The sequence below is a fragment of the Semicossyphus pulcher genome, unplaced genomic scaffold (genome assembly GCF_022749685.1).
Source record: "Semicossyphus pulcher isolate SPU_LCO1_2020_fin unplaced genomic scaffold, fSemPul1.0.p SCAF_15, whole genome shotgun sequence".
Classification (NCBI taxonomy): Eukaryota; Metazoa; Chordata; class Actinopteri; order Labriformes; family Labridae; genus Semicossyphus; species Semicossyphus pulcher.
In genome coordinates, this window is record NW_027211659.1 from 17,155,791 (window position 1) to 17,181,518 (window position 25,728).

The following is a 25,728-nucleotide window of genomic DNA, read 5'->3' on the forward strand; positions in this document are numbered from 1 at the left end:
TTTGCATTATGAAGAATGACAATTTCTCTCTGGTTCACAGGAAGAAGACGCAAACATGTCAGAGAGGAGAAGTCAGAAGAAGTCCATCTTTCTGTCGTCATTATTAGTAAGTTTTTGTTTTCTTTCTCTTCCTCTGTAATTTCCTCTTTCACGCTACTCCTCTTATTTTTTGTTTTACTCTTGTTTTCTTCCTTTTACCCCTGCCCTTTTCAAAATGTCATCAAGCGGTAGCTTAACTCAGAAATCCTCATCATATTTCTGGTATCCTCAGAGATCCAGATCCTCAGAGTATCCTGGTCCATCCCTATCGGTCGCAGCCACAGTCGGCTCCATATTTGGCTCTACGTCATCCAGGCTTTAGCTCTAACGAGCAAGCAGCCTGCACAACTTTGGGCAAATTTGGCCAATTTCAAAGAGAATATATTTAGTTAACTAATCAGGAATCAAGAGAATCTCTTCTGGCAATGTTCCCTACAGGTTCCACCTCAGCATCTCTCCCTCTTCTGTGAACAGTCACTGTGTGCACATGCAGGCTGACGCTAGAGTACTTAGTCAAGGAGGGAAAGGATTAACTCGGAGGTGTCAATTTACTACAACGCAATGTGGTGGCATTAAAATGTGTCCCCACTAATTCTTAACCACATATAGAGGAGTAAGCTGCTGGTTTCATATTGTCCAGAGTAACAAAGAGTGGAACTCTGAAACTGAAAACACTGGAGTATCCGTGTCTGACAGATGTGCCTCAGATAGGGATGGAAAGTACCGAAGTACACGCCAATGCCTGCTTACAACTGCTTTGCTAAGTGATCCGTAACTGTGTGACACACTGACATAGAAGAGATGCAAGACCGGGTGGCTCATCCTTTACTGCTTTGATTTGTACCATTATTTTTAAAACCGGTCTCTTCTGAGTCCCTGGCCTTGAAACGCAACACAAAATCCTTAATTGAAACAAGACAGCACCTAACTGCTTTAAGGACAGATAATGATACCAAACTGATGAGAGTAAACACAGGTCTAGAATGCCCTGTTATTTTTCTATGTCCATGTACGGTGTTAATTTATCTTTATGACTATGTTCAGATAAGTACTCCTTAACCTGTTCCTTCGCTGACTGCACATCAGGTGTGTGAGGTAAAGCTCAGTTCATTTTGGGTCTGGTGTAGATTACAAACACATGACTTGGACTAAGATGACTGAGCTCCATACAAACACTTCATACACACATACACTCAGGAAGTGTACATTTGTGTATTTACTGAAGCAGCGTCCTGTGTACGTCTCCTCTTCCTCATAACCGTCTCCTGACAGCAGAGAGGGAGATGTTATTAAAACAGCAGAGAGAAGATGGAGAGAGTTAGTCATGCACTTATTTTCTTTGCCTCCATTAGTTTCTGGACTGCAGATGATTTTTTAAAGTCAGTTAGTTTGTTTGGAAAAGAACAAAGAAGGCTGGTTAAGCTATAAATACCAGCTGCTACTTATTACAGTGAGCCACAATGACACAATGCCACACACACACACATACCCACACAATGCACAGACACACAGCAAATACTGGCATTGTGCAAACTCTCTCCTACGCATAAACACGTCTAACGATGTAATGATGGCGACGTTCACAGAAGAAGAAGAAGTCGATGGTGGTGTTTGTTTTCTTTGCTGCTTGTTTTTTTGCAGATTAAAATGTGAATGTTGATTCTTTGCCAGTTTTACTGAATAAGTGAGTCATCCTCCAGTGCACTCGTTCATCTCTGCTGCTGTTGCAGATGTTCAGTGAATCGAGATGAACTGTTAAATGTCTTAAACAGAGACAAGCAAAGTTATGATTGTAAAAATGTACCAGGTTGACTGATGAGTGCTTATTAACTTTTTTCAGTCACTACAGACTGAGCTACTGTCTACCCTATGTTAAATAACAACATAATCTGTATTTATGAGTTATATCTTGTGGACAAGAGAAATACAGACTAGAAAGACTAATATAAATTAAGTATAAATACATATATACAATAATCTACTCACAAACAGATAAAAATATTTAAAACAAAGACTGAAATAAATGATGAAACATATGTAAACTATGAATGCAATAGTACTACAAAACAGAAAAAATGCAATACGTCTGTCCTCTCTCTGTGTCCCTCCAGGTGTGTTGCATGTTTGCTAGTGCCGAGTACTCGAGCTGTGGAGAGTACGAGTTCTTCAACCAGACCAGCAACAGCTGCCAGGCCTGCCCTCAGTGCCAGCCGGGACAGGAGCCGCACATGGTGAGACACAAACTGATGCATCACAACCATGATCCTGTTTGTCAGTACAAAGGATAAATCATGCGCCTTTACTTCTTAAGTATATTTTAAAATGAATCATTGCAATTAATTGAGTTCAGGAGCCTCACATGTGTCATTTTTGTTCAGACCACCCACATTACACACAGAACAGCACACATAGCTGCACAGTGAAGGGTGCCTAAATTCAAATGAACAATATTTGCATGGTTTATGGCACTCATTGACATCGATGTGAAGGCATGCATTAAGGTGAGTGACTTGCAGTAGTCACAGAGTGATTTAGCCTCCGTCAGTCTGCTGACAGCCAAAAATAACAGAGCAAAGGGAAACGCATGAGTGGGCACCCCGGGATGCCACACCCTATCAAGAGAGACAGCCGGCCCCAGGGTGAACAGGAAGAATGATAGTCTCTGGCATTTATTCAGGTGCTACAAATGTGTTTATATGTAAATTATTCTCTTGATTTTAGTAACTTTACTTTCATACATAATTCATTAATTGAAGAGATTTGTCTGCAGATTGTATTGACTCTATTCATAAATGAAATTGGCTCAGTCTGGATCAACTTGTACTAACATGGAGACTCCAACCTTCTAAATGTAACTTTTCAGAACTATGAAACTCGTAACCTAGTAACATTGATTTGTTTATTAGCTGAAACAACAACTAAAAATGTTAAATCATGTTGGCGTTTTTTACTTCACTAAGTTTAGTCTACAGCAATGCTAGCAGCTCCGTGGGGCTTTACAGTGTTACTTTGAGATCAGCATGGTCCTATTGACAGAGCTCAGATGCTGAAGTTGGCAGTCATTATGATTACTGCGGTCAACATCTTTGTTTAGCATTTTTAACATGCTAGCCATTGCTATGACAAACTACAAAGCAGAGCTTGAATGTGAAGGCATGGCATTGGTTTTGCAAGTATTTGGTCTTTAATTAAAGTATTTTACATATAAATAATTTCACCTGATGATGATAGCTAATGCATGAGTAATTACAGTTCATCCAGGACATGGATGTCTGTACTAAATTTAATGGCAATCCAAAAGGTGTCGAGGCAATAAGCTCAGAACCACAGTTAGCAACCTCATTGTCAAGGAAAGGATAGGTGATCTCCAAAGTCTGTAGGATTCAAGGAAAAGCAGTTGAAAAAGTGGATGCATTACAAACTCATTGATATTAAAGGGGCCATATCTTTTAAATGGATATTCTAATATTTTGCATGGGTTTCACATTTTTGGGTGTTTATTGTTCACAAAGTGAACTGCACGATTCCGTGTTTTTCAGAATAAAATTTTTAAAAAGGTCGGCTTTGAAATGGGCCGTTCAGAACAGCTTCTACGTGGAACCTTGCTTTCGCTGAAATCGACCAATTGCCATCCACCGTCATTCACCTCAGGCTGCCTTCTTGCACTTGCTTGTAGTCTAGTCGTTGTCAAGATTTCAACGTACCATTCCTATACTTTCTGGCGATTCTTGGCCGTACATATAAGGCCGAATAACAGTTCCTAGAGCAGCCATGTTTTCTACAACTTTGGAGTGCCAGTGCAGTGTGGCCGCTCCCCCCACGTGGGATCGCACACGTGGGGGAGGGGCAATGTGGTCAACCCAAATACTGTCAGCCAATCGTGGCTAAGGTCTAACCTTTGAATGGCAAAACAGCTTATTCATTTCAGGAGGAAGGAGAGGCTCCGAAAAATGATTAAATTAAAATATGTATACTTTTTTAAAAACAAAACAAACTTTACCAACGTGATTCAGAAACAAAATTCAGAATTCAGTAGAATAGAAAATTGATTGCATAGTTAAAATACGTCCCCTTTTATGTATCTAAGTCTGGACTTCAGTGGTGGACTGACCAACATTGCCAATCTAAGAACCATTCAGCTCCTAGAATAGCATCCTTCATAGCATCCTTTTTTCATTCTAAAATGATCAAAACACTGAAGGCTTCCCCTTCTGCCCTTGCATGTTTTAGCTGCATTAGCTAGCATGCATATAAATCACATAATCTTTCCAACTGTTTTTACCCCCGTTCTTACCTGTTTCCCTCCTTATGTTTACTAAGCTAACATGTGCTTCAAGTTAGCATCCCTAACAATGTGTCATGTTGTAACTTGTATAATCAAACAGTCGACTGTCCGACACAGAGGCGGCATTGAGAAGCTGAGTTGGATTGCACCGACCTCTGTCATAATGAGTAATTTGGCCATTTGAGAGCTACAGAAACATGATAGAAAAAGACGTTTAATCAGTGAGATGAGAGCCTCCTTAGCACTTTCTCCGTCCGTCTGATCCTTTGGGTGCCACAGTCTGTAATTCCCATGTTACTTTCTTCCCCTGAGCGTTCCCTGCGTGTGTGTGTGTTTCATGACAACCTTTTAATCATGGGATAAGCATAGGGTTCATCCTCGTAACAGACACTTCAGAAAGAAGACATGTTAACACACACTCACACACAGACACTGCACAACACATCACACAATAATATAGACATCTGAGGAGCTTTTAAACTACATCTTGTATCCAGATTGTGTCTGATGTTATGTTTGTATGCTTGTTTACATGAACATAAACACTGAAGCAGGGACTTATATTTCCGTTTTCTGAACTTTTTCGGAGTGATGAAAATGATGGTGAGGGGAGGACAGATTATAAAATCGGGTATTGAACTTTCAAGTCAGCTTGCGTGATGTGTGAAAGCTGCTCTGCATTGAGAATATGCTCTCTCTGGAGGGACCTTGTGGTCTGTTGGTTTAAGATGCGTAGCATGTACTGCAAATCTTCTGGTTGAATTCTACTTGCAATCTTTTTGTGGCATGTCATCACCCTCTCTTCCCTCCTGCATTTCCATTCTTTCCCTTCACTTGAAACCTTCAAAACAAAGGCTAAATATTCGTGCCAATTGTAGGTTCCACCTCCCTACCTCTGTGATATGTGATACGTCAGATTCAAAGAGGTGACAAATTTTGCTTTGAAAAGAAAGAAGCTTTAAATCAGTCTGGAACCGCTTTGAATGAAGAAGCAGAGCCGTGGCGTACAAAAGATCCAACGCGAGCTTTAACCCAAAGCGACAAGATCCCGCTGATAGCTCAGCGCAGTTTTATATCAAACAATCCAACAGAGACTTTCGGACGTCAAACAGAAGGGAAGAAATATTAGACGTCTCTGAGAGTCACGCTGCTGTAGCCCAAAGCAAAGAGTCATAGGCTTGTTTTAATAGACGGATGAAAGTAGCACAGAAACGAAAGATGAAAGAGAGGAAGCAAAGAAAGAAAGAGAGAGTATGTTTTATTAAATGTGTGTGGCCTGTTGTTGGGCCACCCCGCTGTGAGAACTTACCATGCGGAGATGGGAGGAGATCGATAGCATCTAGAGAGAATGATGAGTTGGTCATTTTAAACACTACCAGGCATGGAAAGCTGTGCAAAGTTACATAAACACACACAGGGACCTCTGTGGCCAATCACAAATTTTCTTTTGTCATCTCCAACAGTGATGCCAGATTTGCTAAGGACATAGATTGAAACAGATGTGTGTTTGCGAGTGTGTGGGGTGTTTTCTTTTTCCAGTGTGTTTGTCCACAGCTCAGTTGTAAATCATCGTGTTGATCTAAAGTTGAGTTCATTTCAAATTACATTATAACAAATGCACTGTAGGAGAGAGATAGTAACCAAATGTGTGTGTGTTTTGCAGAACTGCGGCTACGGAGTGAAGGATAAGGATTTTGCCTGTGTGCCGTGCCTGCAGGGGAAATATTCCAAAGGAAAGTATGAGATCTGCAGACGACATAAAGACTGTGACGCACTCTACAAAGCCACTGTGCGCTTGGCGGGAACGCCGGACAGCGACGCTGAGTGCGGACCCTGTTTACCAGGGTAAACAACACACACACCCACACAGACATACACAAGATTTAAAACTCATTTACTACAACGCAACTGAAAACAAATGAAGCTGCTGAAATATGCCACTGAAGCAGCTCAAATGTCCGATACATTGCCCGGAGGTCACTAAAAAAAGTGTATGATAACATTCAGGACCAGATTTCACTCAGGAAATAGTGCGAGTGCGAATGTATGCTGGTGTTTATTGAGTTTGTCGCCCCAGTCTGCATGTCCATCCAACCATTTTCTATATCCTGTATCCTGTTCAGGAATCCCAGCTGTCATTTGGGGAGAGGCGGGGTACATCCCGGACTGTCTGTTAAGGTTCTCAGTCGTCCAGGTCATGATAATTCTAAACTTAATCCAAAAGGCAACTGGACTTGGTTGAAGTTTTTGAAGACGTTTCACCTCTCGTCCGAAAGGCTTCTTCAGTTCTAACCGACTGGTGGACAGAACTAGATATCTAAGCCTCTGTAGGTCATTAGTATGCTAATATATGTGTAATCAGGGGTGAGTCGTTAGCCTGAGCTGTGAACCCAGTAACACTGTGTGTCATTAGTACACACTAGTGATGATGAGTCGTTAAGCTGATCCTGAGTGTGATCTCAGCTGTTTGGGCAGAGAATTCAACACTGCATTGTAAGTGGGTGATAGATGGTGTCTTAGGCCACCACCTCTGTTAAGGGATGGTTTTTTCAGCTTACCATAGATGGCTTCCTTGACACCTCTTTCGAACCAACGGTCTTCTCTGGCCAGGTTGTGAACCTTGCTGTCTTCAAAGGAGTGTCCTTTGTCCTTTAAGATGAAGGTGGACAGCTGAGTCCTGACCTACATATTTAGCAAACTATCAAAAGTCAGGAAGGCGTTAATGTTGATCTTTTGCGAATATTTAACTGAAAAAAAATCATCTCTAAAAACGTTCAATAAATGACCACAGAATTGAATAACTATACTGTAACTGTAGGACACCAAGTTGGCTATGAACTCTGGGTAACTACCAAAGGAAAAGTCTTCATATGTGGATTCACAGAAAGTCTGCAATTTGGCGTTGAAAGGTCTGCCACAGAGCCCTCACGCACTTGATGCTTTGACAATAGGACAGCACTAAGCACTTACTTACTTACCGGGAACGCGCCTCAGACAACCGATCACACTCACATTCACACCTACGGGCAATTTTTTTTTACAGTCACCACTTAATCTAACAAGCATGTGTCATTGGTCTGTGGCCGGAGTACTCAGAGGAAACCGATGCATGCACAGGAAGAACATGCAAACTCCACACAGAACTAGGATTCAACCAGGAACCTTCTAGTTATGAGGCAGCTCTAACCACTGCACCACCATGCAGCTCTCAACTGCTAAGACATGTCATTACACATTCACTTGTTTTTCCCACCTCCCACATACAGAGTTTAATTGTGGTAAGAATAATAATAATAGTAATATTTTCCATGACTCAATAGACAGGATTAAAACAGCCCAAATATAATTTCTAAAAACCAAAAGCAACTAAATACAAGCAAAATCCAAAGACAACATTTCATAAACACATAAACAGCGAAAGTGAAATTTAGATTAGATTCTATAAATGTTGAAACTGACACTTCATATTAGGTGCTTGAACAACAGAGCTGTTTTAATCCACCACAAAACGCAGCTGAACAGAACAGACCACCCTGTCGTCCTCATTGTAATACTTTACCCTCCATTGTATCCGAGCACGCCATAAATCCCGATCCTCTCCATTTGCACATGACAGCTGCAGATGCATCCTCTGTCACTTAAAAAAATAAAATAATAAGACACATTTAAACGTTACCAGGCCTTCCTCTCCTCCTCTTCACCTCGCCTGTCCTTCCCATCATCCATCACTCCCCCTCCTCTGGCCTCTCTGGAGAAATTGACTTGTTGTTTCAACACTAGACTCGCAGTTACAACATGCAGCGTGTTATAAGGGTGCTCTTGACCTCCTGCTGAGAGACAGACACATAAATGTTTGCTAAAGGAATTCTAGATTTTTTTCCTGAATCATATTTCATCCAACGTCTGTGATTCAATATGGGAAATATAATGCTGAAATCTTCTCTTGTCGTCAGCCTGGATTCTGTCCTGCTGCCCGAGGAACATCTTGCTTTTGATTAATGTGATTTTTACAGCAATGCATGTGCTCAGGAGCACTGAGTTTGGTCTTGTATCTGTACTGTGTGCGCTGTGCTGTAAGTACGATACCTGTTTTGATACCACGGCAGCAAAAATAGAAGTCCTCGGAACAAAAAATGAGGTTGTTTTCTTGTTTTTAATTTTTAACTTTTGCATATTTGCATAGTTCAGAGATGTGAAAGGGGCAAAATGTCTTAATTTGCTGTTCTGTGGCTTAAAACAGTCTGCTGCATCGATACTGTATAAGAGCTCCAGGTGTGACGGAGGGCGGAGCAGACAGACACACCTGTCGGCAGGATGAAGCCTGTCTTCGGCCTTTAAAAAACACAGTCCTGTGTCTTCCTGCAGGGTTGTACGGAGGTGCAGGAGTGTTTCACTGCTCTATTTACATTAATGGTACTTGCTCTCTTCACTTCCTGTCTATGACCACAGCTGCTCTCTCTATTTTGCTTGAAGCAGCTTTGGGTTGAAAATGTGACTTTAGATTGGTTGTTTTTTTAAAGCTCCGGTGCCTTTTGGGAAAATTGAATGTAAAAATATCGGTTATTGTATCGTTTTAAAACGTGAAAGGAATCGAAGCATTGAAAATTCTGACAACCTTAAAACAGAGTACAGACCGGTCCGATGTCGAGCAAAACAAAAAAAACTTTACAGTTTTAACAAATTCATTTAAAGTCTGTCTTAAAGTCTTAAACATTAATTAAACATAACAATAAATAATAGGTAAACTCAAGAATAGTATCTCCATAAAAGTATTTGCCGAATAATTGCATATTTAATATATCTGTAGCATTTGTTAGTAATTAACAAATTGATGTCAGGCTTTTTCTTAATGCACAAAACAGTATGAATTTTTCATTACAACTACAACTAACAGATATAATGCAAGAAATAATGTAAAACATCTACAAAGGTTAATCACATTATGTGTTTTCAACAAATGTTTTTGATCATAAAGAGTCATATGATGTTTCTTATCTTTATGACCTTGTTGAAATTTGTTAAACATTTGTAAGTTTGCATAAGTTTTGTACTTAACATACAGTGACTAAAGTCAAATGGCAGAAATCCAGAATGAGCTTCTGTCCACCAAATCCTTAGAAACCAAAAGATTTGCTTATAGACACTAGCATAATGAATACAAGATTGAATCAGTTGCCTTGAATATATCCAGATAAATGAAGGCATCAGTTAGTAACCTGCACGCTGCCTACACTCTGCTCATTTTCTCAGGCCTAAATGATTTAATACCTCTCTCAGTCATTCACAGACTCAACTCCTCTTCGCCTCTCCTGCTCCTTACTTATAATAGACGCGTCATGACTCAGGGCGATAATATGAACCAAGCCGTGTTTAGTGCCTTCAAGGCATCAATTATGCACATTTCTTCACGGAGGCAAACTTTTCACCTCAGCAGCTTCCCCAGACTTATGCACCATGTAGGTACAGTGTGTCTAATAGGTAGGGAGGCCAGATAGCAAATACTCACCTGCCTTAATTTAGTGGCAGGAATTGTCTTATGAAGGATATTTGAAGGTACCATTGAGCCTAAGCAGGTCTAATGTAGCCTGGTTACACAGTCTTACATAAGTTTATACTTGTGTTTTTTGTCTCTCAGGTATTACATGCTGGAGACCAGACCCAGGAACCTCTATGGGATGGTTTGCCACTCCTGCCAGAATGCACCGCGCAACACCAAAGAATGTAAGACCTCCCCCTAACATCTTCATTTCCCCTCCCCTTCCTTCCGCCCGCTTCTTTTCAACCTCACAACATCCTTTATTTCTTCTATATCAAACTACGAATTCCCCCTTTTCCTTTTTCAACATGCATCTTCACACAGACCTGGTTTCCGCTGGATTGAAAGCTAGCCAACATTAAAGTTGTCTGTCTAAATGAAAGGAAATAAAAGGGGACAGGCTGTGCAAAAGCAGATGTTGAAAGCCTGGACTTGGTTTGAGGGAACAGTTGGAAGTCAGAGGTTGTGCATGAGTTCTGCCAGACCCTCTGGACACTGTCCGCCACTGTCAGCAGGCCTCGCTGATGGACACAAAGGAAATGATAAACACCCCATTACCCCCCATATCTTTGTTTTTTCTGGCACCAGAGGGGTGTTTGGCAGCTTATCCATAACCTCCCTGCATACCTGACACTATGTGCATCTGTGTGAAGTGTGTGCATGGGCCAACTGTTGCTGCAACCACAACTTTGGACATGATTATTTACCAGAAGATGTCTCCATTTTTCTGTTACCCAATCAGTGTCAGCCTTAGTATTCCATAAGTGTTTTTCTTCACCTTTGCAACAGAAAGCATGACTGTTGTCAAATAGAAACTTCTTTAAAACGACTTATTGTATATGTGCTTTTAAAATCTGCTGCTAATGCACATGGCAAAGACGGGACAAAATGCACGTTTGATGCTGTTCCTCACACAGCTGCAGAAAGAAAAGGGGTTACAACTCAGCCTTTATAATTTGTCAGAACAATACTTTATTTTACAGTATTTCTAGTTCCCTCTCGATTCAAATTATATTGATTTTCAACTGCAGTGTCCTGCAACTGTTGCAAATGATTTTTCGTTAAAATTAATCAGTTTTAAAAACCAATCATCGCCTCTTTCAATCATCATCATGCACAGCAAGGCTTCATTTATCTTTGACTCTTATCTTTTAAATTGCAAATGGACTGTACTTATATGGCGCTTTTTTGGTCTTGCAACCACTCAAAGCCGCTTTTACACTACATGTCAGATGCACCCATTCACACACATTCATACACTGATGGCAGAGGCTGCTACGTAACGTGACATCATCGCCATGGCTGGGACTGTCTGCTATTAAACTGCAGTGTATCAAGTACAGGCTGAACAACACATTTTCAGATTGGCAGGTTTGAGATGTCACAAACCTAAGGAGCCAATCCCGTTAATGGACGGGGTGATGCTATGCATATCATTATGTGCAACCTATGGCAACCACTTCGGCGACGCGTGAGCCAGCTGTAACCGTCATCGTAATTTACAACTGACTACAAACGTAATCATTACTACTACTAATTACTAAATTTCAAGCTAGCTAACTTTCAACAAGTTGCCACTGAACAATGCCAGAAAAGTGTTTTGTTTTTCGCGACGGAGGGGCTGGTTGGAAATTTGCTTAGTGGGCGGGGACTCTGCAGATTCAGGAATGTTGGTCATTTTGCAGAAAAAAACATGTCAGACACATGCAAGCAGAACATTTTATGTCTTGAAACATGACTGGAGCTGGTGTTAAAAATGATCTTTCAGTGGAGAGATTAAAATTCTTTGAAGGCTACCAATGTAACGTCACATTTTAGGTGATTTTTTGGTAAGTCAGTTCTAGAAAGTCAGAAAAAAAGGAAAAGGAATGCTCTCAATATTTCAAGATGAATAATGATTGCAGATGTGGAGGGGGATACTTTCACCGTCCAGCTTTTTCACTGTGGGTTTGTCCAGCTGTGACAAGAGCTCACACTGATCCAAAAATGAGACTATGTCAGTGGGTGCAGAACAGTGTATTGGACCCTCGCTGATACATACTGCTATAGGAATAATATTTATGGGCCCATAATTGCTCAAAACCCCCTTTGAGTGTAATTGAAGATCCCGGAAATGAAGGGTATTGTCATTGTGTCATTTTTAATGAGTGTGTTTTGAAAGATGAAAACCCCAAAAAGCAGCCCAGGCCTGCAGCGGAGAGGGTGTGAAGGAGGAGCAGGAATACTGAGTGTGTGTGTATGAATAAACACTGGCATTTCAACAGCACTGTAATTGTTTCTCTCTCGGGCAAGGAAAAGAGTGATTGAATGATACGGCGAAGCAGTGCAAATAAGAGAGATAGAATAATGTTACCAAACAAAGAAGTTGGCAAGTCGGAAAAGTTGTTTTGTCTTTAATTCAGATAAATCAAGCTTAGACTACTTAGGATTGCATTTTTTGCAGTAATTTCAACATTCAAGTTTCCAGTTTTGAAGACAAGATTGATTTGGGGGTAACAAGGCTAATTACCAACCAAATGTTAGAAGAGACGGTGACATCACTCCTTTATTTTCTTTAATATGAGGCTACACGACTATGTTGTGTTAACTTGTGGACTCAAATGGTGTTGGAGTTTTTTTAAAACCAGGCTAGCTGTTTCACCCTGTTTGCAGTCTTTATGCTTATCGAAGCTAAGTTGCTCATGTTAGCTTCATATTTAGCGTTCATGCTTAAGATTGGTGTCAACCTCTTTGCAAGAAAGCAAATACATTGATTTCCCAGATGATATAGTCTAGTCCTTGACTAGTCCTTTAAAAAAATATTTATTTAGATATATTAAGCTAGAAGTTATTTTAAAAGCCACTTTTATTTGTTTTAAAATGACAGCCATTAGTTCAGCTGTGCTACAGTAAATTTAAAAAGAGAGCGGAAAGCTGGGAGTTCTTCTTGCTCAGGGTGAAGGCAGGCTCACACTCGCCATGTAATCTGCAAATTACCCTGGCTGCTGCCTCGCTCTGTGTGTGTGATAATTAAAACTTCAGTGGGTATGAGAAAGAAAGAAAGATGATTAGCATGTTAGTGCTTGCGCTGATGCTACTCTTTGGCAGGCAGACTTTATGAGTCTGTAGGTCAATATCCGCTGTTGCTATTTTGACTTTTATTGACCATAAAAGTCAAAATGGGCAACCATACGACAAAATATCATAAACTGTTTTAACCGTACAAAGTAATTTACCTACCTATGGAGACACCTGACGCACTCGATGCACTGATATTGCAAAGCACATAAATATTTATCAGAAGTTAACCTTTGTCTCATCACTCCTGACAGAGGTTTAACAATTTCATACCTGAAACAAAAATGTCTTTGATTTTTTTTATATTTCCTGTGCTCTGTAATCCTGCACCTCTCCGTTTGTTTGGACCTGAGAACACAGATTGCCTGCAGAATTATCACTTTGCACTGTGTTCAGCCTGCGAGACATGATTAAGAGATGAAACCGCAAGACGCTAAACAGAATTCCAGTTCAGGCTCATATCCTTATAAAGACAGTGTAAACACATACCCAGAGTTAATGTCTGCAGCCACAGGGCACTGATGTGTGTGTGTGTGTGTGTGTGTGTGTGTGTGTGTGTGTGTGTGTGTGTGTGTGTGTGTGTGTGTGTGTGTGAGTGTGTGTGCATGCATGTGTGATGACATGAGGCACTAAGACCATGGGAAGCGGCAGGGCACATGCCAAAAAAGAGCTACAGTATATCAACTCGGTGAAATAAAAGACTGATTAAAAGAGCTGATTTATGAGCTGCCAGGCGTTTACAGCTCCATTAGGACAGAGGGGAAACAGTTTGATGAATAAACCAGACAGAGAGACGGAAGAGAAGAGGGAGGGAGGGGGTGATTGGAAGAAATGGAAGCCTTCCTGTGTCCACACTTCCCAATACAAGTTTGTTTACTGTGGTTGGAACTGAGGGAGTTTATGCCAACTGGTGTTAGCACAGATAATTTGCTTTATGAAATGTTTCTGCTTGCAAATGTAATGCAACACTGCTGGAGAAGAAAGGCTATAAAATGCTAGGCCAAAGTTAACATGCCTTGGTGATGCCTAAACCGGCAGCCGGCAGTAGTTTGATCATTCTGTCAAATAGTGTAATCTTTGAAAGGAAGTGGAGCATCATTCATCCAACTTTAAAGGAGTAGTTTGACCTTTTGGTAACAATGCTTATCCACCTTCTTTGCAGGGATTTAATGAGAATACCACTGTCACGTGTGAATAAGTATGTAGCTACAGCCAGTAGCTGGTTAGCTTAGCTTAGAACAGAGAGTGGAAACGCACAGAAACAGCTAGCTTGGCTTTGTCCTTAAGTACAAAAATTAGCCTACAAGCACATTTTAAGCTCAGTAATTTACATGACATTTATGTTTCTTTGAACAAGGCTAGACATTTCCAGTCTTTTAGCTAACCTAAACGTATGCTAGCTTCATGACTTAGCTTCACATTTAGGCCTACTTCACAAATACAGGGGTGATATCCATCATTTTATCTAACTTCATCAAGAAAGCAAATTGTATTTTAAAAAATGTAAAACTATCCCATTGCCAAAGTTGGCAAAGTATTGCTTAATTGGTCTAATGTAAAACTCAATCTGCTGGCTGTGTCAAACACATAAATTGTTTAAATTTGTGTTTCATCTCAGGAAGTAAACATAACTAAATCTGTATTATATCTTTGATTGAAGGTAAGGTTTTATATAAGCAATAATAGGTCAAATAATTTTTCCAAAAAAGATTCAAAGTTAATAAACTTGGATTGAAAGTGTTTTGTCTGTGTGTGTTTCCCAGGCATGTCAAGCCGTGGCCAACCTCCAATTGACCCTGGAAGCACCACTGTGTTCCCTCGTACACCTAAAGGTAAAGCTTAACATTAACACAAATACACACACACAAAAATACACAAACAAGCTTCATCCCACAAACACAATTCTACTTACTATTACTTCACCTCATTGCCCTCATTTTTCAGAAATCACTGGACAAGGTCACTTGGCAACAGCTCTCATTATTGCCATGTCAACCATTTTCATCATGGCCATCGCCATCGTCCTCATCATCATGTTTTACATCCTGAAGGCCAAACCCAGTGGCCAGGGTGAGACACACGGCACACATACACACATGTACAAACACATGCTTATGTTAAAGATGATGTTTTATGACGTTTATGTCTGTTTGTCTGCAGCATGTTGTTCTGGACAAGTTGTGAAGGCGGTGGAAGCTCAGACCAACAAACAGGAAGACAAGAAAGATGTCCCTGGTAAGTCATCACACACACACACATCACACATATACACAGAATAATTGATCAGTCACACAGCCTTAAAGCTTCTTATTAGCTTTTTGTTTCTCCTACAAACTGACTTATACACTGCCTGGCCAAAAAAAAGCCACCACCTGGATTTAACTAAGCAAATAGGTAAGAGCCTTCCAGTGGAAAATATTTGCAGTGATTAATATATTTCAGCTGGCAACAAGTTATTTAACCCTAACTGATGCAGTGAGTAGCTTCTCATTTCTTAAATAACCATGTCGGAAGACATATCCTGTGGTCTGGGAAAAGATGTTACTCACTTTCAGAAGGGTGAAATTGTTGGTCTGCATCGAGCAAAGAAAACAATTTAGGAGATTACTAAAAATACTGAAATTGGTTAAGAACTGTCCAACACATTGTTAAAAGCTGGAAGGATAGTGGTGAACAAAAAATCAACAGTAGAACTCACAACTATGTTTAATAGTGAAAGTAAGAGCGTTTCCACACGCACAATGTGAAGAGAACTCAAGGGATTAGGACTAAACAGCTGTGTAGCCTTAAGAAAATCATCAGTGAGGCTAATTGGAAAGAAAGGCTTCAATTTGCTAGGGAGCATAAAGATTGGACTCTGGAGCAATGGAAAAAAAGGTCATGTGTTCTGATGAGTCCAGATTTAGCCTGTTCCAGAGTGATGGCCGCATGAGGGTAAGAGGAGAGGCGGATGAAGTGATGCACCCATCATGCCTAGTGCCTACTGTACAAGCCTGTGGGGGCAGTGTTATGACTGGGATTGCTTCAGTTGTTCAGGTCAAGGTTCAGCAACGTTATATGCTCAACCGATTACCTCGAATGACCAGGTTTTTCCATCAATGGATTTTTTCTTCCCTGATGGCACAGGCATATTCCAAAGGCATAGTCTAAGATGACGATGCCACGATTAATCGGGTTAAAATTGTGAAAGAGTGGTTCAGACATTTTCACACATGGATTGGCCAGCACAGTCCAGACCTTAACCCCATTGAGCACCTGCGGGATGTGCTGGAGAAGACTTTACGCAGTGGCCCGACTCTCCCATCAGCAATACAAGATCTTTAATGCAACTATAACAGTAGTATCCTGGGCATTTTCCTGGTTTTGATGTTACAATACTATTAAGTTATACTATTATTATTCATATTTTTGTGTACAATACTCTAACAATATCCATGTTTTGGCCAAATGCAGTAGTGCAGGGATGCCTTTGACTCAGTATTCAGTGCAGCATGTTTCTCAGATCAGGGAGAGGGTTTATTCAAGTTTCTAAAAACAACATTTAAAAAGGACAATAGGATATATTGTAATAGTTTCTTATAATTTGAAAAAAAACTAAAACATAACTACATTTAAAAAAAAAAATTAAAGCATCACATACAGCAGTTGAATGAAATTAGAGACTGTTTATGCACAAACCATCTGTTTTTTCTTCTCCAACATTCTCACTGTTTTTATATCTGTAAAAGTAAACAGGCAAACAGTCACCAACTGATCATTTGCACGTTTCCATAAACATCTCTTCAACATTGCCAAGATAAAGAGAGTCAACAAAATATAAACTAAACTCAGTTTAAACTCAAATTACTCCACACACAAAGCTGCATAATAACAGCAACAAGGCAAACTATGATTACTTGTCTTCCATTCTTAGTTTTTTTTTACTACATAATTAGTCCAACGTTGTCACAGTGACACAGCACATAAACTGCTTAACAGTCAGTTAAGACATAAAAGGATACCACCCAGCAGGGATTAGAGTGACGCTGCGTGTAATTTGACTCAATCCTGCTGCAAAACATTAATTCAGGTATCTGTGAGTTTGGCTTATTTCTTAAGCCTTATTTCACTCTGAAAAGAGTGTCTACTTCAGGATTTTACTTTAGTCATGGTGGAAGAGTCTTTGGTGCAGCATTTATGTATGAATTATGGGACACTTGTACTCCCGGTTCGTGTTAAGATCTGCCCTGAGCAGCCAATGCAAAGCTGATGAAGTCTGCATCCAATATGCAATCAAACACAGCATCATCTCATCAAGTCTGACTGAATCACATCTAAATGTTAATCTGTGTTGGCTCGATGCGTCAGTATGTGCATGTTTATGATTTGTAGCATATGCAAATGAAAGCGTGTGCACTGTTTGTGTGTGTGTGTGTGTGTGTGTGTCTAGGCTGACAGACCTGCTGCATGATGAGTACATCAGGGTGGAATGTGAAGCTGCCAAAGCTAAAGCCATACGTTGCTTTAGGCGCCATTTCTCCTGACAATGATGCTCTGTTCAATTTCATTCCCAGACTGACTGACTAACCACTTACATGTGGTGTGGACGAGAACCCACACTCATACACACACAAACACACCTACTGCAACAGTGGCCACAGACACATTATGTGGTATAAAGAGGTCGCTAACTTAATAATATAATAGCTGAAAGGCATAATAAAGTCATTAAAGTATCATTAGAAAATAAAGGTCTGCATTGTTTCTTAATGCTTGGTTACCGTGTATTTGTATGTGTGTGTGTGCTGGTGTGTGTGTGGGAGAAGCGCTCATTGCTCGGAGCTCTACCGGAGCTAGCTGTCATTCATTTAGACACTGAGTTAATAAGGCTGTGAGATGAAGCGCTTAAAACCACACACACTCTCTCTCTCTCTCTCTCTGTCACACACACACACAAACAGTATTTGTTCCACTTAACCATTCACTCATTAAGCTGTCTATCCCTATCAGTGTCCATGATGTAAGTGCAATTTCACACACAGTCAATATAATCATTTTATACATCATTCTGCCTGCAGTTCTTCTGGTTGATGTATACATCACTTTAGGAATGAATCAGGAATCTGTTTGCTTCTGTGTTCTTCAACTCATGCCAACATTTATTAAATGTAGGTTTTATTCTGTCAAGTTCAGCAATAAAAATATCAGAGCCCTCAGATTTGAGATCCAGGTACAGGTTTAAATTTGCCTGACTGTTCTACAACCCACCATTGTGTTGTATTTTTGTGGATAATATTTTGGTATTTATTATTCCTGTTTTTAGAACAAAAATGATCCAAAATGTGATCTTTACGTTCACTAAAAATTAAAAAATGAAATTTTTTAAAATACGAAATGAAACTCCAGACTGTTTCAATTTGCAGTACACCTGTAATTGCCACTGGTGGCCACAGGGGTCGCTGTTTAGCAGACTTTAAATCAACAATAAGCCAGCAGAATTTTAGAGTAGTTTCAGTCTCAGATAGGAAACAATGACTGTTGTTGGACTGATTAGTATTATTATTGCTGATTTTTCTCTTTGTGTATTCTGTATTTTTGTGGAAGAAAACCTATTCACCTTTGATCCTCTTTTTTTCTCTCTTAGATAACGTGGTGATCTATTCAGAGAAGGATGAGTTTGACAAACTAAAAGCTCCTCCTCAGAAGACGGTGAAAAGGTGAGAGACTTGTTTGATTCAACAGCAAACAAAGTGAGAGCAGACAGACAGAATGACTCCCAGTTGTTAATGGGTCAATCCAGACAGTTTTTTTTCTCAGTAACAATGGTGTGTTGTTTCTTTCTTATCTCAAAACTCTTGATTGCATCATTTTTGGCGCCTTTGTTCCTCCTGAATTTGAACACCTTAAAAAATTCCCAAATTGGTGTCTATGTATGTCTATGAATTATATTATCTACAATCTACAATCATTTGTTATATTTATGCATCACTTTTTCCTTAGTTTAGTGTATGTATGTTAGCCCTCATAAGTGTGCATGTACAGGCTTTATAGGGGTACGTGCTGTAGAGCATTTTATATTTACCACTGTGTCCTTGTCAGTGTTCCATAAGAGTGTTTGCATTTGTATGTGGCGTCACAGAGACTTTATACAACATAAAGAAACTTTTTTTCAGCATCTGCCTGTAATTAAGCCACCACAGAACAAGTCACTGCAGTAGTATCATTACTGCGTGGGCTTTTTCCTGCTCCGTCTACATGTACATATGTGTTAGTGTGTGTGTGTGTGTGTGTGTGTGTGTGTGTGTGTGTGTGTAAAGCCTGCAAACAGAAAGCAATTTCAGTTGAGGTTATTTTTTTGTTTTTAAATGAAGCAGAGAGCCATTATGTGGCTTTGGAGCAGGCAGAAAGGTGGGTTTGGTTTTTTTTGTAAGGTAGCATAGATGAGCCCTGAAGCCATGCAAACAGAAAGAGACAGAGGGGGTAGTTGTTGACGCCGATAGGGGTATTTATTCCAGGCTTCGCCTAAAACCACCACCAGGTGAAAGCGTGTCCTGGCAGACAACAAAAGAACAGTTTTCGCACCTTCTTCTTGCATACATTTCATCCCCCCATGCGCAGACAATGCTGCTTTATAGGTTCTAGTAACTCAGGTGCAGAGAGAAGTGTGGGAATACATGATAGCATACAGTATTGCACACACACCTACAGTGAGCTATTGTGCCCGTAGTGAGCATGCTTGTATTGATACGCTGTTCCAACATATAAAGGGGGCGTGAATTATAGAATAGATGCAATACACACACACACACACTCCCTAGCATTGATAGCAGTAAACAGTGTGGTAACCCAGCATGCCAGAAGATGTGCTAACTCACTGCTTTAGCTGCCAGAGTGGGTGTTAGATGTCTGGGAAACAATGCCATTTTGTGTGCACGTTCAGGAGAAGAGCTTAGGACTGCGGAACAATGGCATTCTGTGAGCAGCTCTGTCAACAAGGTGCTTTTGGGAGAAAATTCAGAGCCAGCATAAAGAGGAAGAGGTCGGGTAATAAAGTGATATTACATGGTATCATGTTGTAAAACGCCCAGCTATTTCAGTCAATCACAGGAACAGCTTAGAAACATCAGCAGCCATGGCAACAACGACAGCATTCTTATCCAAATCATTTTAATCAATGCCAGCAAGTAAGTTTGTAAAGACGTGAGTCGTTCTCTGTGCTTCAGCCGTCACTCACAGCTATAATTTATGCAGTGAAAGAGCAAAACTGTGTCAACTGGTTGTGCCAAGATGTTTTAATTACTAAAACCAGAATAAGTGAATATGCATGGATATATCTGAGTGCATAGCAGTAGATTATGTGGGAAGTCATAATAAAAGAATATAAAAAAGGTACATCAGAGGTATTCACTCCGTTGCCACATAGCTCACTCAGTCTTATACAACAAACCTGCCATAAATCCTACATTCATGAAGGTTATAATGTTCAGTTATTGTTGCAACTTTGTTTAGGTCTGTTTTCTGCTGAACTGTGTTGTGTCACAATGACAGATGTTTTCAATGTGTGGCCTAGCCTTGTTAATTTAAATAGGAAGACAAAACAGAATTGTGTAACATTCATGACTGTAGGGCTAATTGCAGGGCTGTTTAATTGTTAGCTGTGTAACTCTAAGCCTACAAGTAGTAACCTGCAGGAAACCCTACATGTTTAAAAGATTATACGTGGTCATGTAAATATGTTCAAATTTGTGTGTGCAGTGAAAATGACGCATCATCCGAGAACGAGCAGCTGTTGAGCCGTAGCATCGACAGCGATGAGGAGGCGTCCGAGAAGCAGGGATTAGCAGAGACCAACAACCCCAACATGTGCCTCGTCAACATGGGGAACAAGCCCGACCTCTGCCTGCTCTCTCTGGGCCTCTTGGACCGGGACAGAGCATGCAACGGGAACGCTACCATTGCAGCCGGCCAGGCCGATAACATTCCCAGTCCTAACCACATCGGCAATGTAAACCACATCACCAGCTCAAATCACATCAGCAGCGTGAACACAATCAACAACAACAACAATAAAACCCCAGGGGTAGGAGGATGGAACTTTTAAAGATCACACTGGAGTAAAACATTAGTATAAATAGAACCTCAGTTCTGTTACTTTGGAATCTCATAATGGATTTTTTTCCCCCAAACAGATGCTACAGAGTCGGAGGAAAAAGATCCTGGATCTGTACGCCAGAGCCTGCAATGCAACAGAGGGTAAGTCTGTCTTTCACAGACCAAACATCCATCTTACCAAACCGTGTAATTAAACATTGATTTCTTCTGTCAGGGCTTTTTACTTCTTTCTGGTGAAGATGTAACTTTTTTTCATAAACTGTATTGAAGTGAAAAATGCTTTAGGATGTGAACCCTCTTCAGGAAAAAGTCATTATTTCTCTCCTAAGTCATAAATTCCACAAGTAAACACAAAACCGGTGCATGTTTGTTAAAAGTAAATCTGTTCATGTATAAATGAGGGTATAAAAAGATGGACGACATGACAGCTCCCTAAAAGTGAAGACAAAACATTTAGAGTGCCCCCTGCTGACTGGCTGCAGTATAGGTCATAAAGCCTGCCTCCTCCATGTTAACAGGTGGGACATGAGTCAAACTATAAAATCAAAATACACGTCAAATAAATTATTCTCAAACATGGTTCTGTCATTATAGTTAGTTCTTATCATACTGATTTACGCCCAAGTGTTTGATGCTGTAAAAAGGATGATTGACAGCTCTGTTGACCAATACGGCTCCTGCAGCCGATCTGTTCCTAATTAGCAGAGTAGAGGAGGAACAGCCAGAGGAAACGTAACTAAAACAATCATTACAGTCATTGAAGTGTCCATATCTGTGAATGTCTGCTTCAGACCAACACAAAGAAGCTGTTCTGCTGTTAAAAATGCAGACGTGCGGGATCCTTGATGGTTTTTTTTGTAATTTAAGTGTGTTTTGGTTAGCTGAAGCGGCTATGGCTGCTTCACCCGCTGATTTCTGCTGCGCAGCTCTGGCTCCAAATGACGTCACCATCGCAAGATGGCAGCACCTGTTACTGGGGCTCTTTTGGCATCAATTACATACAATGAGAGCAGATGGAAACACGTCGTCCATCTATATACAGTCATTGGTTTTAACACAGTAAAGCGAATGCAGAAGTGTCTAAAACTTGCATTCCTTCTAATGGCCAGCAGGGGGAGACTCAAACATTTTCCTTTTTCTGTTTATGGTCTTAGTCTCTAGTTCCAAGTCTTTACAGTAATACAGCATGATGTTCATTTGATGAGTCAAATGAACATCATGCTGTATTACTGTAAAGATTGTGGCAACCTGTGACAAGCTGTTACCACGGGGACCTGTAAACCTGAATTGATAGGTAGCGATGCGTATCTGCCGTAATGTCCAAATGTGGTCACTTTTGGACTTCTGGCTCTAAATAACAAGATTGTGAAGGCAAAAATAGAAAAAAGCACTGGCTATTTTCATAAAGAAAAACAATTGGACAAACTAAAATTTTTACCGGATGGGGCAACGAATGAAGAGTCAGGGGATCGCTAAAGTCAATAGGATATCTTTTGGGGACCTTGAGTATCTGTGCCTAATTTCACTCTTATCCATCCATTACTTGTCCTGATATTTCAGTCCAGGCCAAAGAAGCGGACTGACCAACATTGCTGTCCCTAGCGCCACGCCACTAGCATGGCTAAAAAAGAAAATTCATTTGAATGTAGATGTTTTCAGCGATGTTTGAATAATACTCAGGCTGTTCTAAGTCTCCTATCCCTTTCCAGGCCTGAGCCCCACAGAGCTTCCCTTTGACTGTCTGGAGAAAACCAGCCGCATGCTGAGCTCCTCCTACAGCAGCGAGGCAGCCGTTGTGAAGACGTGGAGGCATCTGGCTGAGAGCTTCGGGCTGAAGCGCGATGAGATTGGTGGCATGAGTGACGGCCTGCAGCTATTCGAGAGAGTGAGCACGGCAGGCTACAGCATCCCCGACCTCCTGACCCGCCTGGTACAGATCGAGAGGCTGGACGCCGTGGAGTCGCTGTGCTCGGACGTTCTGGGCAGCAGTGAGATGTCGGCTGCCGGACGGCAGGGCATCAGCAGCTTTCACAGCCAGTTGGTCTGTCCATCTCCTTGCCCGTCTCCGTCCCAGCGCTGCGCCAGTGTCTGAATAAGTGTTGGAGCAGAGACTGAAAGACTTGGATGCCTTACAGTATACGTGTATGTAGGGAAAGAAATTGCTCTTATGAGGAGGACCGCACATATACAGTATACACCTTACCCCCATTACATGAAGAATGTCGGTGGACCTCCCCATGCACAATCCTTTTTCTCTGTCAAGAAGCTAGTCATCTGAAACACTTTCTATGTCCTGTCTTTCTAAAGCGCTAAAGCCAAAAATCAAAGACCAAAGATGAACATTACTATTACATTTTATTCTTTGATATTTCAGATTTTTGCAGGTTTTATTTTATTACATTCTTTCCTCTCTTAAATGCTAGGGACTTTAGGCCAAAAAAAGCTAGATTCATTCTGCGCTGGACGCAACCAAAGGACAATTTATAACCTTTTTAATCTTTCCTTTTTTTCAAAAGTTTTGATATAAGATTTAATAGGCCATTCAGTTTTTAAAAAAGATGCAATCGTGTGCTGATGGTCACTATGCAGGTCATAATGCAGCAGTGCCAAAGCATTATAGGAAGGAGGATTGAGGCTGCCTTCTTACTCAACCTTCAGGACCAAAACCTTCTGGTTAATGCTGAAGCTGACTGACTGTATTTAGATGCTTTACATCACTGCACCTTTTGCTGTGATGTCACCACACAGGAAGAACTGCCAAAATGAGCTTCCAGTTCCTACTTAATACTCTCAGCCATTCATACCCGGTGGCTATGTCACCAGGAGCAATTTGGGGTTCAGTGCCCAAGGACACTTCGACATGTGACTGTAGTAGTCAGGGATCGAACCCCCAATCTTCTGATTAAAAGATGACTGACTCTACCAGTGAGTCACAGCCGCCCCCAGCTGTTGCCGTTTACCTTTAAATCTAACTCTAACCAATCATTTATATAAAGAAAATCTTAAAGACATGGATTGGAGCTGTTTTAGCTGGTGTGAAGTGTAAATCCCACACGGTGTATAAATACAGCATTACTCTGCTGCTCATGTTCTGCCTTAACGCGCATGTAAATCCACTTTCCACAACCCTTACACACACGCCAACATGCTCTGCCTTACTGCGACTACTTCCTCAGCAGTGACCCAGCCTGTGACCCCCACCCTCATAATTCGTCCTCTCCCCACATATTCCCCTTTTACCCCAATGTTGCGGTCTAGTGCTGCCGCCAGACCTAATTATTTGGCGTGTGGCTGCCTGGGCCCCTAATAGGCTGAAGTGTTGTGGTTTACAGAGCGGGTGCAAAGTGCCTGTGATTTCCAGCACCCAATTAAGCATTTAGGGCCACTTAACCACTGAAAGCCCAGTGGAAAAGCTTTAAAACCCTGCATTAAAAAGAGAGATGCAACAGCAGAGGCATGACTAACTGCCCCTGGGGGTGGCTGTGCTGCAAATGGTGAAAGAATGCAGCCGGTCGTGGTGGAAGCAGCGCAACGGTCGTCCTATAACGTCTGACCTTACTCAGCTTTTGTGGTCGGCTCAGTCATGCTCAGACAGGATTTAAGCTCCCCTCTCCCCTTTGGGACCAATAAGGCAAATGGGAACAATATGCAGCTTTGTGGTTTGTAGTCTTGAAGTGGGTTAAGAACTGTAGGTACAGAGACTGAGGGGGGCCCTGGTAAGCATCAAGTTAAACTTAGCGAAGAGCATCATGTTAATGCTCCTTTAAGCTCCATTAATAGTGACGATGTTAGCAGACAAGATGCTGTAGGTCAGCGCCCCACTTTCTCTCGCAGTTAAGCTTCAAAAGTCAGCAGTAAGCTCTTAAATGCCAACTTAAACAAGCAACGCTAAGACTTACTTTGATCTCATTTCTTGATAATAAGACTGATCTCTATCTGATGCATGATGTTGTCAGCATAATGTCCCACGGCAGCTCTGCACAAAATCAAACACATCACCCGCTGCCAACTTCTTTTTCTAATACTTTGTGTTCCTTTTCACAGAGCAAACTTTGGGGCCGGTCTCCAGTGCTTTAAATTAATTATTGTGCATGTTTATCGAGCATGTAATCATCCTTTTTCTCCTTCAATATCTCCTGTCAAGTCAAATACAAAGCTCACATTAAATATGCTACGGTCTTAGAGCAGGGCTATCTTCATCACATCCAATACATTTCCAAACAGGTTTAACTAGTTACTTGTATGTTTTATGCTGTTGAACTTTTGTAAATAATTGAATTGATGGAGTTGAATTGAAATGAAATGGACCAAAGCCCTGTTTTTCAGACAGGCAAAATCTTGTCTGACGTGTATTATGTTGATAGGATGACATACAGAAGCCGAACATGAATTACTTACCTCAGTAGCACACACAGAAAAGTAGAACATGTAGAAACACATACAAACTCATCACAGAACCAAAGTATAACTGTATATATAACTTATTATTGTACATAATGTATACATCAATAAAGATGTAAAGAAAAAATGGCTTGGTGACTGAACTCTGTTTTGTAATAACTGGCTGTATATCATCTTTGTTCTTACAGTTTATCTTTGCTGGTATGGTGATTAAGGGAATTGTGTTTTAAAAAAGTGACTGGATTGAACCAACAGGACCAATAGGGAATGAATGCCCAAGAGAATTGAAGTAGCATTAATGTAAATGGTAAATGGACTG

At 40.8% G+C, this 25,728-nt stretch overlaps 1 protein-coding gene across 1 annotated transcript; it reads left to right on the plus strand.

Moving 5' to 3' along the window:
* Nucleotides 1–55: 55 nt before the first annotated feature.
* Nucleotides 56–25,498, plus strand: edar (ectodysplasin A receptor). The gene is made up of 10 exons (XM_069663067.1): nucleotides 56–106; nucleotides 2,151–2,270; nucleotides 5,988–6,169; nucleotides 9,960–10,045; nucleotides 14,681–14,749; nucleotides 15,078–15,152; nucleotides 18,541–18,613; nucleotides 20,652–20,976; nucleotides 21,086–21,149; nucleotides 22,718–25,498. Exons 1-10 carry the CDS (start codon nucleotides 56–58, stop codon nucleotides 23,098–23,100), a joined length of 1,428 nt encoding a protein of 475 aa, XP_069519168.1. The 3' UTR covers nucleotides 23,101–25,498.
* The last annotated feature ends 230 nt before the right edge of the window (nucleotides 25,499–25,728 follow it).

Coding starts and splice junctions, on each gene's coding strand:
- edar (XM_069663067.1), top strand. CDS start 56: ATGTCAGAGAGGAGAAGTCAGAAGAAGTCCATCTTTCTGTCGTCATTA. Junction 2,271..5,987: donor CGGGACAGGAGCCGCACATG/GTGAGACACAAA, acceptor TGTGTTTTGCAG/AACTGCGGCTACGGAGTGAA. Junction 21,150..22,717: donor AGCCTGCAATGCAACAGAGG/GTAAGTCTGTCT, acceptor ATCCCTTTCCAG/GCCTGAGCCCCACAGAGCTT.